At 39.4% G+C, this 16,049-nt stretch overlaps 1 protein-coding gene across 5 annotated transcripts in view; it reads right to left on the bottom strand.

Annotated features, from left to right (window-relative positions):
* The window catches only part of LOC126485092 (integrator complex subunit 14), a 79,968-nt gene that overhangs the window by 9,568 nt on the left and 54,351 nt on the right, over nt 1-16,049 (bottom strand). For all 5 annotated transcript variants that reach the window (XM_050108703.1, XM_050108704.1, XM_050108707.1 and 2 more), the window contains one exon: nt 14,886-15,056. In XM_050108703.1, coding sequence (XP_049964660.1) covers nt 14,886-15,056 — 171 coding nt within the window. The remainder of the gene's footprint in view (nt 1-14,885; nt 15,057-16,049) is intronic.

Below are 16,049 nucleotides of genomic sequence, written 5' to 3'. Positions count from 1 at the left end.
TGATAGTATCTGAACAAGGTGAAGCCTCCCACAGTGGAGATGATGTAGATTAAATACCCTGAATCAGTCAACTACAGAGGTAGCCGTTAGTCCTGTTAAGAAACCGTGGTCAGTGAAGTCGAGTCATAAGCTCTATGCATCAAGAAAGTGCAGAGAAATTACTAAAGCTACGGATGAATATACTACAGCAAAACTGACCACACTCTTCAAAGTAGATATTCCATCTTCAGAAGAAAATGAACCAAAGCACCCTTGCACCTCTTGCCATGAATTTTTCACAAATATCAATCCAGTTGTTGAATACTGTGCATCCTACAGTGAAAAGGTGCAAGTTTTAACTATTATTTCTGAGACATTTTCAAAGAAAACAATTTTGAACCACTTTCCATCAGTATCAAAGTACATCGTAGACAAATTAAGAAATGTGAGGTCTGCAAAAGGAGTCTTTGGAAGACCAGTCCCTATTATGGTCATCCTGTAGAAGCAACTAGTGCAGTCATTTTGTCTGGAAGGTAAATGGGACTGTTCTCGCCAGAGTGCCAGCAAAAAAAGACACTTTAACTGTAATAGTTGAAGGACAAAAAAGTTGGGAAAGTGAAGAGGTGCATGACTCGCAGTATTACAGAAACTTTTGCAATTTATAAGAGCAACTGTACGACTTCACATAAGATCAAAATCTTATGCACTACGATCTAAGTGGGTAGTTCCACACCTACCTAGAGATGTCTGTTTATGTGTGTACTGCACGAATTTTGAACTTTGTGTGGTAACTTTGAAGAAATTACTGGAGCATGTGACATGTGACACCTTGGTTCGGCAGGTGAAGTCATTAGTAGCCTGTGACGTAAAGTGACAGACTTGTTTGTTTCAAGAATGTGGTGACTGCCTTGGAAAGGGAGGACTGCCTTTACAGATATTTGGCCTGGAAGACATAGCAGATAACTCTGCACAAATTACATATGCAACATGGGAGGAAAATAAACTAATTAAGAAAACTGTCGACTTTGACAGTTTCATTGATGAACTTGGTAAATTGGCAGTGAAAGCAGTAACACACCAGCATCTGAAAAAATTGCAGCACCACCACGCTGCAGAAGCAAAAGGGTGTGTACAGGCTGAAGAACTATGTTTAGTGCTTCACTGTGATTTTGCTGAGAAATAGTCTGCATTTCTCCCACAAGAAGTACAAGGGTGTCATTGGAGTAATGATCAGGTTTCAATTTTTACAGGAGTGACATATTTTCAAAACAAGACCATAAGTATTGCAGGTATAAATGATGGCACAGGACATGACTCAGCACATGCTTTGCTAGCAACGCACAAAATTCTTCAACTGTAAACAGGGGATGAGAAGATCATCATTATTTGTGATGGTGCTCCTAGTCATTTTAAAAATTGTTACCAGCTGTTTGAATTGAACATGTCACTTGTGCCAACTGACTGGGAATACCATGATACTGGTCACGGGAAGGGGCCTTGTGATGGTGTAGGAGGTCTGCTGAAGCACCATGCTACATAACATAATCTTTCCAGACCAAATACAGCTGCGATTCAGAATGCTGAGCGTTTTATGATAGTCATGAAATCTTACACATCCATAGCCCTCATTATTTTGTCCAAAGAGGAAATCGAAGAATTCCATAAGCAGAAAAAAGAAGAATGGTCCAAACAAACTACTCCTGTGAAAGGAATTCAGAAGACACATTTTTGGACCCAAAGTGATGGGCGAACTCATATTGCACGCACTTTAAAGAGCAAGAAGAAATTTCGTTCGTTCGGCCAACACCTCAGAAAAAGTAGTACAATATTCAGATTCACAAACTGAGAAGAGGGATGTTTGTGGCGTGTTTGTATGACTGTGAATGGTGCATTGCAGAGATTATAGACACCAGTTATGAGTTAAACGAAATTGTAGTGGACTTTATGCTACCACACGGACTAGCCGCTGGACATAGGTTTGCAGCTGAAGGACAGCAACAACGACATCAGTGTTCACTTCCTGTTCACAATGTTTTGAAGCTTGTATGTGCTCCAGTTCCTATTGGTTCAATAGGAAAGCGTCACTCTATATCAACGGAAGATACTGGAGCAGTGGAACACATTTTTAGTTCATAGAAAAGACAGGCTAATTTCAGTACAAAACAGAGTGCACACAAGTTGTATAAATTGAAACCTTCAAATTTTTGGAACTTTCACTCACATTTTGGAACCATTTAAAATGCTTGAAGAATGAGTCTCTTACTCATCTTTCAAAACTAAAATTATGTTCAATAAGGCTACGTTTTGATTTTTATGAGCCTGTTATGTGATAATGTGGTAATAAAACAGGCTTTATGTATGGCAAAAATTTCAATTGTTTATAAAACCTGTTCAACCTAACAGTGGGAGCTCTCCTTTTCAGGGAATGTAGAACTATGTGGTACTACTCAACAGAAAAAAAAATCAAAATTTAATGATTGGCATTTAAAAAAAAAAATTCTCCTTAAATTATAAAAAAAGTTCAGAATGCTATAGTAAAAGAACTTTGACAGATAAGTCCAAATGGAGGATTTATTTGTTATCATAAATCAATTATCTTCCAAACCAAAAATAAATAAATAAATAAAATATCTAGAACTGGTCCAGAGATTTTAAATTTTTTTCCAAAATTTGCATCTTCAAGACAGTGTGTGCAGTGTCATCTTTCGAGGGCTGCATCTTGGAGAAGAAATTTTTTTGGAGAAAACAAAAAAATACATGTTCCTTACTTAGTCCTTCATTTTAACATAGGCTAAATTCAATAATATCCGAGACTGCGAAGGTAAGATTTTTTCCTAGCCTGCCTGAATTGATAGGACTATGCCACAAGTCTTTTATAACAAAACAAGTGGAAAGACTGCTACATGAAGGTCTTGCTACTGTAGACACCACGCCTTAGAAGAAGAAAGCAGACCACGTTGGTAAGCTTATCAGAGAAGCACAGACTATAGACAGAATTACACATGAGAATGAACAATTAATGATTTCTGTTAATGGTGATGACAATGATTTTGGCGCCAATTTCAATGATGGTGAAAGAGAACTGCACGTAATTGCGCCACTGACATCGTAAATAGGTGGGTGTAAATGTATACAGAATTATTTCTTTCTCTCTGCAATTGAGTAGGCTGTGTATCTTTTTTTTATTTAGTTATACGATTGTGGACAGTGTGTTATTTAGTATGCTCAGGTTTACATTATTGTATGATGTTTTATATGCAGCCATTATAGTAACAATTTGTAGCAACTTCTCGTACACATTGTCATTAACTTTGGGGATTGTTTTTATTTCACAGTTTTATATACTATCAAACACTTTTTCTCCACTGTTAAAAAAAATTCATACATGTATACATTATTATGCAATGACTTATATACACATTGACTGTAGCTTACATTTACAAAACATACTTTAAAAGCTATCAGCTGTTGGCGTGTGCAGTGGCAACTACTGAAACCTTGCAGTCGCAATACAGCCAACTACACATAAGCTGTCAAGTGACGTATTTCAGTGGCTCGGATATAACAACAAATTATATGTTGAAAAATTCTTGTCATAAAATGGGAAAATGGATTAGGTGGACAGTCTTATGTGTCGTGCAACAGATCATACACTCATGGCGATAATGATTTTATGGCAACCATCAGTGTTGATACTTTTATCTCGGGGTATCCCGGAAGTCAATCTGGGAGTAATAAAAGATAATTGGAGGAGAGAGAAGCTCTCTTGAAGCAGTCAACTGGGAAAACCTGTCAATGCCATCACAATTAAAGACACATTATCACATTTCTAACATGAAAACAGAGGAAGGAAATTTTCTAATGCTATTAGTGGAGCAGTCTGAGTGGTCCAATTTGATAGGCCTTCCATTTACACATCACTGAACTGTGACTGTAAACTAGCTACTCCTTTATTGGAAATCCTATTGTTTTTCTCATCACTTTAAATCAATAATGAAAGATATCATTAAACTGCATGTAATTGCATTATAGAGGAAAATGCAAACCAGTTGGCTTCACCCAAGAAATGTGTGACTGGAGCCAATACAAACTGATTCTTTGTGACTGCATGGACTAGTGCCAGTGTGTAGTTTACCCAGTGGGCTGTTTAGACACACCTGAGGTTACAGAGATCCTAGACAATATGGGCAGTGCTTGTATTTTACTATCATGAGTTTATACAGTGGATATCATTGGCTTGAGATGCAAATAGAATCATCCATTAACTACATTTACTATCACTTCAGGACTTTTTGAGTACTATAGAATGCCCTTTGGGTTACAAAAAAAAAAAAAAAAAAAAAAAAATGAACCCATCAGTTACATGTGATGTGTGAACATTTTAAGCATACTAATGCATGGACAACACAGAGTGTATGAATCTGAATGATATACAAGGAGATTTCAAAAAGTAAGTTAAACATGATTATGGCAGACCATATAACTTTCATTTAATGCTGCACTACACTCCAAAGTGATACAGATACATGAAACTACTATTTTTCAACATAATCACAAAGTCTCTGTGAACAATGGTTGGAATGCTTTACGAAATGTTCAGTTCCTCAACGTCAGAAATCTGTTTCTTGGTCACAGGACTACTTGACAACCACTGTGTGAACATACGGATCATTGGACAATCTCCCTTGCCCCAACGTTTTTTCAGCTTGAGGGGGAGGGGGGGGGGGGGGGGGGGACACGAAATCACGTGGTTCATGATCTGGACTTTCCAATCAGCATCTGTGTGGTCTGATCAAATTATTGGCACCATTTCACTATGGCTGAGTGTGACTAAATTTGGTCCATATACCTTCAAAAGTTCACGATGAATCTGTGTGCGATTTACACATTTTGCCAAGAATCATACTTTGGAGTATGTTTTCACCTGCTGCGCCGTTTTAATCACTCACTCTTATGCACCTGTTGTCCACACCACAGAAAAACCCAGCATGTGTACATTCTTCTGACAATGTGCCACTCTTGTTGCACAATGGTCTAGCATTGGACCAAATGTGTAGCTTATTTTCTGGAGTCCTTACATTTGCTCTCTAAGGACACTGACAGATGTGAAATACGAATGTGCAAAATCCTAAAATGCCTCCACTGAGTCTCAAAACCTGTCGCTCCACACTAGTAGTTTGATACTCGCACATCATCAACTGGGATGGAATTTGACCAGATCTCCATCTATTAGAAGCTGTAAAATTGTCAAGCCAGTTGTGGACTTGTAGAGGAAAGGAGATACATTTCACTGGACAACAAAAGGTGAGGGAATTGTGCCTTAAGCCAGGAAATAGATGGACCAAGTGCATTTGCTAGCTTATACCTCATGGCAACTTAACAGAGGTGAAGAATATTATACACCACAGATAGACAATCTAAATCTGACCTATGGTATTTCCAGTGTTATCTAACTGGATTAGCACACTGAGTAATTACCATCCATGCAACATTCAAATGGCAGCTGGTGCAAAGACGCATCCAGTCACACTGCCTGTCAGCAGGTTTGATTATGATGTGACACAATGGCCTGGATATGCACAAGGCAACAAAGATGGGCCAAGTCAAAATGTGCAGTAGAATGTCAACAGTTCACACCAAAAGTGGAGTTTGTCAATGACAAAGGAATTCTGTTTATGGAAACGGAAGCATGGCACAAATCACAGTGCCAATTAGATTTCAACATGCCAAAACTATAGCACAAACTGCTGTAACACCCTCACTGTGGACCTGGGCACCAATCTTTTTTCAGAACGAATTATCTAATTGCGTCAGCTCATTAAGATCCCCAATTTATGAAATAGTGGGCTATGCACCCAGCTCCCAAGGGACGTACAAAATTAGCATACATGATAGTAAAGGAAATGTGGAATCACTACGGAATTAGTTAGCATAAGAGTTAACATACACTTCTAACATATGCGGTAGCCACATATAATTCAAAGGTCACAAGAGCTCAAGACTCCTTGTGTATTAGATTGCGAATGGCTAGCAAATTGCTTCCCTGTTAGAACTGGATATGCCCACCAACATCAGACTTTTTTACATTTGCAAAAAGATTAAAGTTTATGCTGAAGCCTTAGGAAGTCAAGAAACTTGAAGAACACGAAAGCAACACTTCTAAAGTTATTATAGGACGGCGGGTATTCTTGAGTAATCTACAAACACTGAAGAGTAAACCAAAAAAAATTAGTTACTGGTTGCTAGAACAAAACATGAATGGTTCATAGCTTTACAATACATTCATATTAGTATGGAATGTTTGTTACTGAATTTACACCAGGGCTGAAGAAAGATTCTACACACAGCCATAACAATGCATGCTTTCTCCTTCACTGGACTTGTGGTATTACCTGCTAAAGGAATTATGATTTACCACCACAGGCAGTACATCAATGAATCTGCAAGTGTAGTGCATGATACTAAGTGAACAAAGCATTTGTGTGCATACTGATGCAAAGCTGTTACCGAACGAATACCATGTCGATTTCACAATATTGTTCCGTAACATTCTGGTAAATTGGGGGAAATTTGCAAATTTACTGTGCTTTGTTTCTCTTTGCACCTGAAGTGGAGCTTGAGTGAAAACAGGTAGAAGGTAGAGGAGGAAGGGGTTGGGGGGGGGGGGGGGGGGCAGTAACGCAGAGCATAAAAATTGCATCATGCAGAAATGGTAGTGGTTAGACCTTGTTTATACTTCTTCACAAACAACAGTGATAAACACTGTGGTCACTGTTGAATCAACAACTATATGCTTGTCACGGGAAAATATGGTACCCAACTTCTCCAAGCTGCCATTACACTCTGGGTTCTGCAGTGGTGTCTGGTGCTATGTAAGACATGTTTTCTGAAGAACATCTCGGGGTTATCAAACTGCCTCTACTTGTTGACCATGATGTTGTCTGCCTGGATGAGCACTACCTGCCATGACACAGTATCGAACCATCGACCTGTGAACCTAGTACCTCAGCCCACAGGGTTCAGACCCAGCTGACTCTTTCTGACACACAAGTTGAGCCAGGCCTATATTATTTGTGAATTCACATGGATGAAGATGGACAGTCTGGTTAAATACATCCAAATGTCTTTAGAAATGTAGGTGCATCCAGTGAAAAATTACACATTTTCAACACTAGACTATACAATAATGTGTCCTCACTGGTGACAATGAAATTAATTTTGTCTTCTAAACATATGCCCATTTTTATTGACTGTGTGCTTTCCAAAAAGAAGGAAGAAGTTCTAATATTGTCTGAAATCAGTTTTGTGTAGCTCAAATTACATTAGATACAACTAAAACTACCTTGAAAACAAATGACACACAAACAGTTTATGAGCATTCAAAATACACTGGTGTGCAAAACTTAAGGACAAAACTAGCTCACATGTTTTGCTCGATGGAACTCGGACCATACACAAAAAGAAATGTTGCCGTAAACTAAAGAAGATAACTACAAGAACTACTCAATGAGACAAACGGAAATGAACTTTTATTGAAAGACAATAATTACTCAGAAGTCACTACTATTTATGATGACCCCCAGACATTAAAAAAGGCAGGACATGGTTCTTAATAGAGCGTGTGATCACCATGGAGAGCAATGCATACACTGCCATGTGCTCCCATAATGGCCACAAGGTTGGTAAGGAGTTCTTGTGGCAGGGCATCCCACTTCTCCACCAGTGTGGTTAACAACTGTTGGATGGTCATTGACATGTGGGCATGTTGCAATACGTCCCCCCAACACGTTCCACACAAGCTCAATGAGATTTAAATCGGGGAAATGGGCAGGCCTGTCCATTCGCTGAATATCCTCTCATACGGAGAGCTCCTCCATCTGCGCTGTTCAGTGAAGTTGTGCATTGTCATCTATAAAAATGAAGTCAGGACCAAATGCACTGCTCAAAAGAGGCACATGGGGGAGAAGTATCTTTTTAATCTTCAGGGCTATAAAAATGTGGAAATCATATGGAGTGTGATCGGGACTCTGTGGAGGATGTGTGGTGGCTCCACACGTTGCCAAGGTTGTTTCACCCATAGTGCAGAAGTTTCATTGGGAAGCCCTTTCATGTCCTCCCTGAACGAAGAAGAAGAACATGACGTTTCTCCAATAGAGACTGAAAGTGGCAACAGTTCGTCATCTGACTGACAAGTGCTCACCAGTACTCCGAGATAAATACAGCCATCGTACACCACCCAACTCCTCAAAGACTTCTGTTCACAGGTAACCATTGTGAAATAAATGGTTTTACTTCCTAGATTCATAGAAACTAAAGAATGACTTCAAGTTTCAGTATAATTCAGTCACAGTCCAGTGCACGAGTATACTTGGAATTTTATTAATGGTACTCTCCAAAAATTTGCAGCTCTTTATTGTGAACTTTAAGAGCTGCATTTATATGTCTGTATGTCATGTCATTCAATATAAAAGTTTTATAATAATAAAAAAATACTATTTTTTGGAACATAATTTGAAAAAAAAAAATCAATATCTTAAGGAGTTAATCAAGTACTCTCCATACACTCTGAATAGTTTGGGAGACTTTCTACAACCTCGTCACGTTCCGCACTCAATTTTAAAACAATTGGTGCCACTGATCCTCCATTATAATTTTACATTTTGTTCCATAAACAAGTTGTAAATTAATCACCAATTTTTGCAAACTACTCCAATTTGGATCAGTACTTTCAGAAACAGGAAGTAAATGAAGATAAGAGGGAAATTCTAAGGGTTGCAGGGATCAAATACAGGGACCAAAAGGTTATCTGCAAAATGTACACAGAATCAATTGAAGTACCCTCTGCTCCCACTTCACGTGGTTTCCACACAGTATAGGCACAGGAGATCTACTGTATGGCTGTGGCCACACCAGCCGCTACCACCATGAGACTCAAAGGATATGAGAGGGAAGTAGCAGTTGTGGAGGGCATGGGAAAAGGCTGTAGTCTACTCATGATGTTAGCCAATCAGTACACTGTACAATTTGTGAAGGAAACAAAGAAGAAATTTGGAAATGGAATTATAGTTCAGTAGACAAAATTAAAACTTTGAGGTTTGCCACTGACACTGTAATATCTAGATGAATATCAACCAAAGTAAAAAAAGGGATAGAATTAGATTAGGAACTGAGACATTAAAAATAGTAGAAGAGTTTTGTTATTTGGACATTAAATTAAGTGACAATGGACAAAGTAGAGGAGTTATAACATGCAGAATGGCAATAACAAGAAAAGCATTTCTGAAAAAGAGACTACTGTTAACATAAAATATAAATGTAAACATTAGGGAAGCTTTTCTGAAGGCATTTTTCTGGAGTATAAGCCTGTACAGAAGTGAAATGTAGGCAACAAACAGTTCAACCAAAACTAAGTAAAGGGATTGATTGATGTAACAAAATTCTCAAGTATTAAGCAATTGTTGAATTGATAATGAAGGTAATGTGTGTGTGTGTGGGGGGGGGGGGGGGGATTCTAGGAGGAGGCTAAGGCTTGACTACAGTAAACAGATTCAGAAAGATGTAGATTACAGTAATTCTGCAGAGATGAAGAAGCTTGCACAGGACAGACTAGCAAACAGAGCTGCATCAAACCAGATTCAGACTGAGGACAAGAACAGCAACATTGACAATCGTGATAAAAATAATTAGTTATATTTTTACACATTAACTAATTGTGAGGTGTTCACTCAAATCAATATCTGCAGACTACAAGTGCCATGTCAACCAATATGATAATTAAAATATCCTCCATATTTTTATGTAACTGTGTATGTAAAAGTTTTGATACTTTGACTCTGCAAGCAAATAAAGGCAATTTATAGTCTGTGATATTCATTTTGCCTCAGTTTATTATAAGGATCTTTAGAGGCATAGGTTGAACATGCTTTGCTCATAAACCTTGCCTTTGACTTTCAATAATGTGAGCAGTAGTCACCACAACATTCTCTTCCACCTTGTTATTTTGTTTGAATTTTCCAATTTGAATGACAGATACTGACGTAATGAACAGGCACTTCAATAACTATGTGAAAGGACAAGAGTTAATTACAACTACTGAACCATGAACAGAGAGACCAGAATACAACATGGAAAGCAAGATGACAACATTTTATGTTGAAGTATCTCCCTCCATTATCTGCCACTGACAACATTCTAAACCACTTCTCTGGTTAATAAGCTGGAGAAAATTCCATGAGCTGGCGAATATGAGAGAGTTTTGTTATTCAAATACTGAATTACAGAATTAAATTCATTGAACTGAAAAAAAGAGAGGAAAAACAATTAAGCCAACCAAGGTGCCCCTGCTTTGATCTACATGTGTGTGCTATGGTAACATTTTAATGTTTGCTTGTTGCTGTGTAGCAGCTGCTTCACAGAAGAATTAGCCAGTATTAAAATTTGCCCAGTGACTGACTGCCCTATTGCAGTATCCACCATCTTCACCATCTTTGGGGAGGCTTCTTCCTTGATAACAAATTAAATATTCCATTTTAACGTTATGAACATTGTTTAAAACATGTTACAGAGCACTGCATACTTATAACAGTTCTGCAACACAGGAGGTGTGGCTGATACTTGAGGGCAGTACACTGCTTGTAAAAGGCATTGTTTGAGTCTATTTCTGATGCACAGCTTCAAAAAACAACAGTTCTTATTTTATGTAGGTAACTTGCTACACTTACTAAATATTTCACTTAAAGCATTGTTATAGCCATCAGCTGTACATATTCAACTTTAGTATCTACCACTTTTGATTATTACAACCATTATCACTGGAAGAAAAGAAGTATCAGTTGGATCACAAATGCTTGGAGCTCGACAAACATTGACACTAAGATACACACAATTTGGCTAATGTCATAAATCATACTGGTAGATTTAACTCCAATGTATATGATAATACACACTGAGGTGAAAAAAGTCATGGGATACCTCCTGATATCATGTCGGACCTCCTTTTGCGTGGCATAATGCAGCAACTCATCGTGACATGGACTCAAGTCACTGAAAGCACCCTGCAGAAATATTGAGGCATGCTGCGTCTGTAGCCGTCCGTAAATGTGAATGTGTTGCCAGTGCAAGACTTTGTGCACAAACTTACCTCTCTATATGTCTCACAAATGTTCGATGACATTCTTGTCGGGCACTCTGGGTGGCCAAATCTTTCACTTGAATTATTCAGAATGTTCTGACATGGCGCATTTGCATCCATAAAAATTCCATTGTTTTTTGTTAACATGTAGTCCAAGATTGGCTGCAAATGATTTCCAAGTAGCCGAACATACTCATTTCCAGCAAGTGATCAGTTCAGCTGGAACAGAGGACACAGTCAATTCCATGGAGCCACCACCAGCTTGCACAGCACCTTGTTGACAACTTGGGTCCATGGCCTCATCGTTGGGGTCTGCGCCACACTCTAACCCTACCATCAGCTCTTACCAACTGCAATTGGGACTCATCTGACCAGGCCACAGTTTTCCAGTCATCTAAGGTCCAATCAATGGTCACCAGCCCAGGAGAGGGCTGCAGGTGATGTCGTACTGTTAGCAAAGGCACTCACATCAGTCGTCTGCTGCCAAAGCCCATTAATGCCAAATTTCGCCACACTGTCCAAAAGGATATGTTGTACATCTCACATTGATTTCTACAGTCACTTCACAGAGTGTTGCTTGTCTGTTAGCACTGTGCAAACACTGCTGCTCTTGGTCATTAAGTGAAGCCCTTCGGCCACTGTGTTGTCTGTGATGAGAAGTAATACATGAAATTTGGTATTCTTGAAACCGTGAACCTCAGAATATTGAAGTCCCCATGATTTCCAAAATGGAATGTCCCATGCAACTAGGCTCGTACTACCATTCCATGTTCAAAGTCTGTTAATTCCAGTTTTGTGGACATAATCAGCTTAGAAGCCTTTCACATGCATCACATGATTATATATGGCAGTTTCACCAATGCACTGCACTTTCTTACCTATCTGTGTATATGTACATTGCTATCCCATAACTTTTGTCATTATTGGAGGTTAAGCAACTTGTGTGACTTATGACATTAGTCAAATAATGTGTGTTATACATACCATTGCAGATTATTATTGTATTTGGCTTGGTGTTGACTCGTTTATGAGTGGTATGCATTTTTGATCCATCTGAAGTACTGCTTTTCTGCCAGTGTTGATGGTTGTAATAGCCAAAACTGGTGAAGAATAAAGTTGAATGTTTACAGCTGATGGCTATAAAAATTCTTTTCGTCAAACCACAATAGTGGCCAGCAGAAATTAGTGGGACCCATTACAGGACCCAGTCCAGCATTAATTTATTCCAATTATAAGAACTGCTTTAAATAATTAAACCATACTTTAATGTACAACACAAAAATCTTAATCTTCCATCATAGTAACATAAAATGCACAGTTTTTTCAATTTAATTTTGGACTAACCCATGCCAACTTGGCCAAACAAGTCAATCTGACAATGTCAACAAAAACCAGTCAAACATAAGATTTGCAACACATATATTTTCTACACCACAAACCCTAAACAATGAAAATATGTTCTGCAACCTCCAGAATACTGTGTGGTCATGTGAAACATAAAACAAACACCAGTCACAACAATAACTAAAATATTTCATTTGAAAGTGTACAACGTTAAACTTGAGATTTTACACATTGTGTCTTAGAATTTCTGAATGTGTTACCTTCTCTTACTAAAATTAATTACTTTTAGGGAATCTTAACTACATCTAGATTTACAACTCATTCTACCAACAACTACAACTATCTGATAGGTACTTAGGTTATGAAGTTTTGTTTTTCAATATTATGAGGAGAAAAGTGGAAAGGGAGAGAAATAAAAAGACTGGGTGTGGTGGTTGAATGACGGCTGTGTAGTGTTGGAATGGGAACAGAGAAGGGGCTGGACAGTAACTAACTAACAGTAAATAACGAAGGTTGTGGCCACGAGGGTTACAGGAACATAGAAGGTATTGCAAGGAAAGTTCCACCTGCACAACTCAGGAAAGCTGGTGTTGGTGGGAAGGATCCACATGGCACAGGCTACAAAGCAGTCATTGAAATGTAGGATATCAATGTCTGCCAGCGTGTTCAGCAACAGGATGGTCCACTTGTTTCTTGGCCACAGTTTGTCGGTGGCCATCAATGCAGACAGACAGTTTGTTGGTTGTCATGCCTACACAGCACAGAGGCTGCAGCTTAGCTTGTAGACGACATGACTGGTTTCACAGGTAGCCCTGCCTTTGATGGGATAAGCGATGTTAGTGACCAGACTGAAGTAGGTGGTGGTGGGAGGATGTATGGGACAGATTTTGCATCTAGGTCCATTACAGGGGTATGAGCCATGAGGTAAGGGATAGGGAGCAGGGATTGTGTAAGGATGGACAAATATATTGTCTACGTTCGGTAGACAGCAAAATACCATTGTGAGAGGGGTGGGAAGGATAGTGGGGAGGAAATTTCTCATTTCAGGGCATGACGAGAGGTAATCAAAACCCTGGCAGAGAATGTAATTCAGTTGCTCCAGTCCTAGGTGGTACTGTGTTACGAGGGGAAAGCTTCTCTGTGGCTGGATGGTGGGACTTCGGGAAGTGGTGCGAGACAGAAGATAAGGCAGCGAAATTTGTTTTTTTTTTTTTTTACAAGGTTGGGAGGGTAATTTTCCTCCCAACCTCTTACAAAACCACATCTCCCATGCAACTGAATTACATTCTCTGCCAGGGTTTCGATTACCTCTCATCATGTCTTGAAATGAGAAATTCTCTCCCCACTATCCTTCCCACACCTCCCACAGTGGTATTCTGCCGTCCATTGAACCTACACAACATACTCATCCATCCTTACACAACCCCTGTTTCCAATCCCTTACATCATAGCTCTTACCCCTGTAATAGACCTAGATGCAAGATCTGTCCCATACATCCTCCCACCACCACCTACTCCAGTCGTCACTAATATCACCTATCCCATCAAAGGCAGGGCTACCTGTGAATCAGTCATGTGGTCTACAAGCTAAGTTGCAAACAGTGTGCTGCATTCAATGTAGGCATGACAACCAATAAGCTGTCTGTCCGCATGAATGGCCACTGACAAACTGTGGTCAAGAAACAAGTGGACCACACTATTGCTGAACACACTGCCAATCATGATATCCTCCATTTAAATGACTGCTTCACAGCTTGTGGCATGTGGATTCTTCCCAGTGACACCAGCTTTTCTGAACTGCGCAGGTGGGAACTTTCCCTGCAATACATCCTACATCCCTGTAACCCTCTGCCCTCAACCTTTGTTAATCACTGTCCTCACCCATCCAGCCCCTTCCCTGTTTCCATTTCAGCACTACACAGCCGTCATTACACCACCACATCGAGTCTTTTTATTATTTTTTTCTCTCTTTTTCCATTAAGTCCTCCCCCCCTCCCCATCTCTCCCCTACCCTCTGTCTAACCTGCAGCTTTTCACTGTCCACCACCCCCACCATAGTATCCCTCCCCCTCCCCGCCCTTTACTCCTCCTTACCACCACCCAGTCACCACTCCCATCATGCACTGGTGCTGCTGCTCGCAGTGTGGTTTCAGTTGCCTGAAACTGCAGTTTGTGTGTGTGTGTGTGTGTGTGTGTGTGTGTGTGTGTGTGTGTGTGTGTGTCTTGTTGACAAAGGCCTTAATGGACGAAAGCTTTAACTGTGAGAGTCTTTTTGTTGTACATAGCTGCAACTCGGCATCTCCACTATCTGGTGAGTAGCAACTTTCCTTCTCATAGTATTGTTGCATTTCATCCTGGATTTTCTATTGTTTAAGTTTTGTTTTTCAGTATAATAATTATTTACAACATTCTGCCATACCGTTTTACTCACCTGGCAAGGTGTTGCACTTCCCCATTCACTCAATATAAGTCTATTTACTCCATGAAGAGCTGTTTCAACACATGTCTTATCAAATTCTTCTAGCTGCTGAAGCTTTGATTTTATTGTGTCAAAATCTCGTGTAAAAGGTGAAACAATTTCATAAAGTGATGAAAATGCAATCTGTACAAAGAAAGAATAACAAATTACAATGGTTATGTACTATGTAACATTAATGCACAAACTAAAGATAGTTACCAATAAGTACAAAAACTAATCACAAACAAATGTAGAGTAACTTTTGGGGGATTTCTGCACTTCTCAGATATTTAAGTTTTGTTAACAGCAGATCCACTGAACATTTTAAGCTACATTTCGCTTTTGAGATTTAAAAAAAGAGATGATTCTAGGTCTGACAATTGCAGCAGACAGTGAAGAACTTTACCCTGTATGGCCCAAAACATAAAAACATGAGGATTAGCAAAGTGCCATGCCGTCATTAGAAGAAATTCTTTGTGTAATACCCAAACAAATACCTGAACACATTTACAAACATCTATTATAATTGAAACACTTGGCACATTAAAACTGTGTGCCGGACCAAGACTCGAACTCAGGAGCTTTGCCTTTCACGGGAAAGTGCTCTACGGCAGCTACTGTGCTATACTGGCAGAAATGAAACTGTGGGGATGGGTCGAGAGTCATGCTTGGGTAGCTCAGATGGTAGAACACTTGCCTGCAAAAGGCAAAGGTCCCAAGTTTGAGTCTCGCTCCAGCACACGGTTTTAATCTGCCAGTAAGTTTCATATCAGCACACACTCCGCTGCAGTGTGAAAATCTCATTCTGGAAACATCCCTCAGGCTGTGGCTCAGCCATGTCTCCACAATATCCTTTCTTCCACGAGTGCTAGTTCTGCAAGGTTTGCAGAAGAGCTTCTGGAAGTTTGGGAGGTAGGAGACGAGATAGAGCACTTGCCCGTGAAAGGCAAAGGCCCCGAGTTCGAATCTCAGTCCGACACACAGTTTTGATCTGCCAGGAAGTTTCATATCAGTACACACTCCACTGCAGAGTGAAACTCTCATTCTGGAACTATTATTATTATTATTATTATTATTATCATCATTATTATTATTATTATTATTTACTAGACTCTTACAAGACCAGACTCTTAAATA

This window comes from Schistocerca serialis, chromosome 6 (assembly GCF_023864345.2).
Source record: "Schistocerca serialis cubense isolate TAMUIC-IGC-003099 chromosome 6, iqSchSeri2.2, whole genome shotgun sequence".
Classification (NCBI taxonomy): domain Eukaryota; kingdom Metazoa; phylum Arthropoda; class Insecta; order Orthoptera; family Acrididae; genus Schistocerca; species Schistocerca serialis.
Note: the sequence above shows the minus strand (reverse complement) of the source record. Positions and strands in the feature narration are given on the sequence as shown.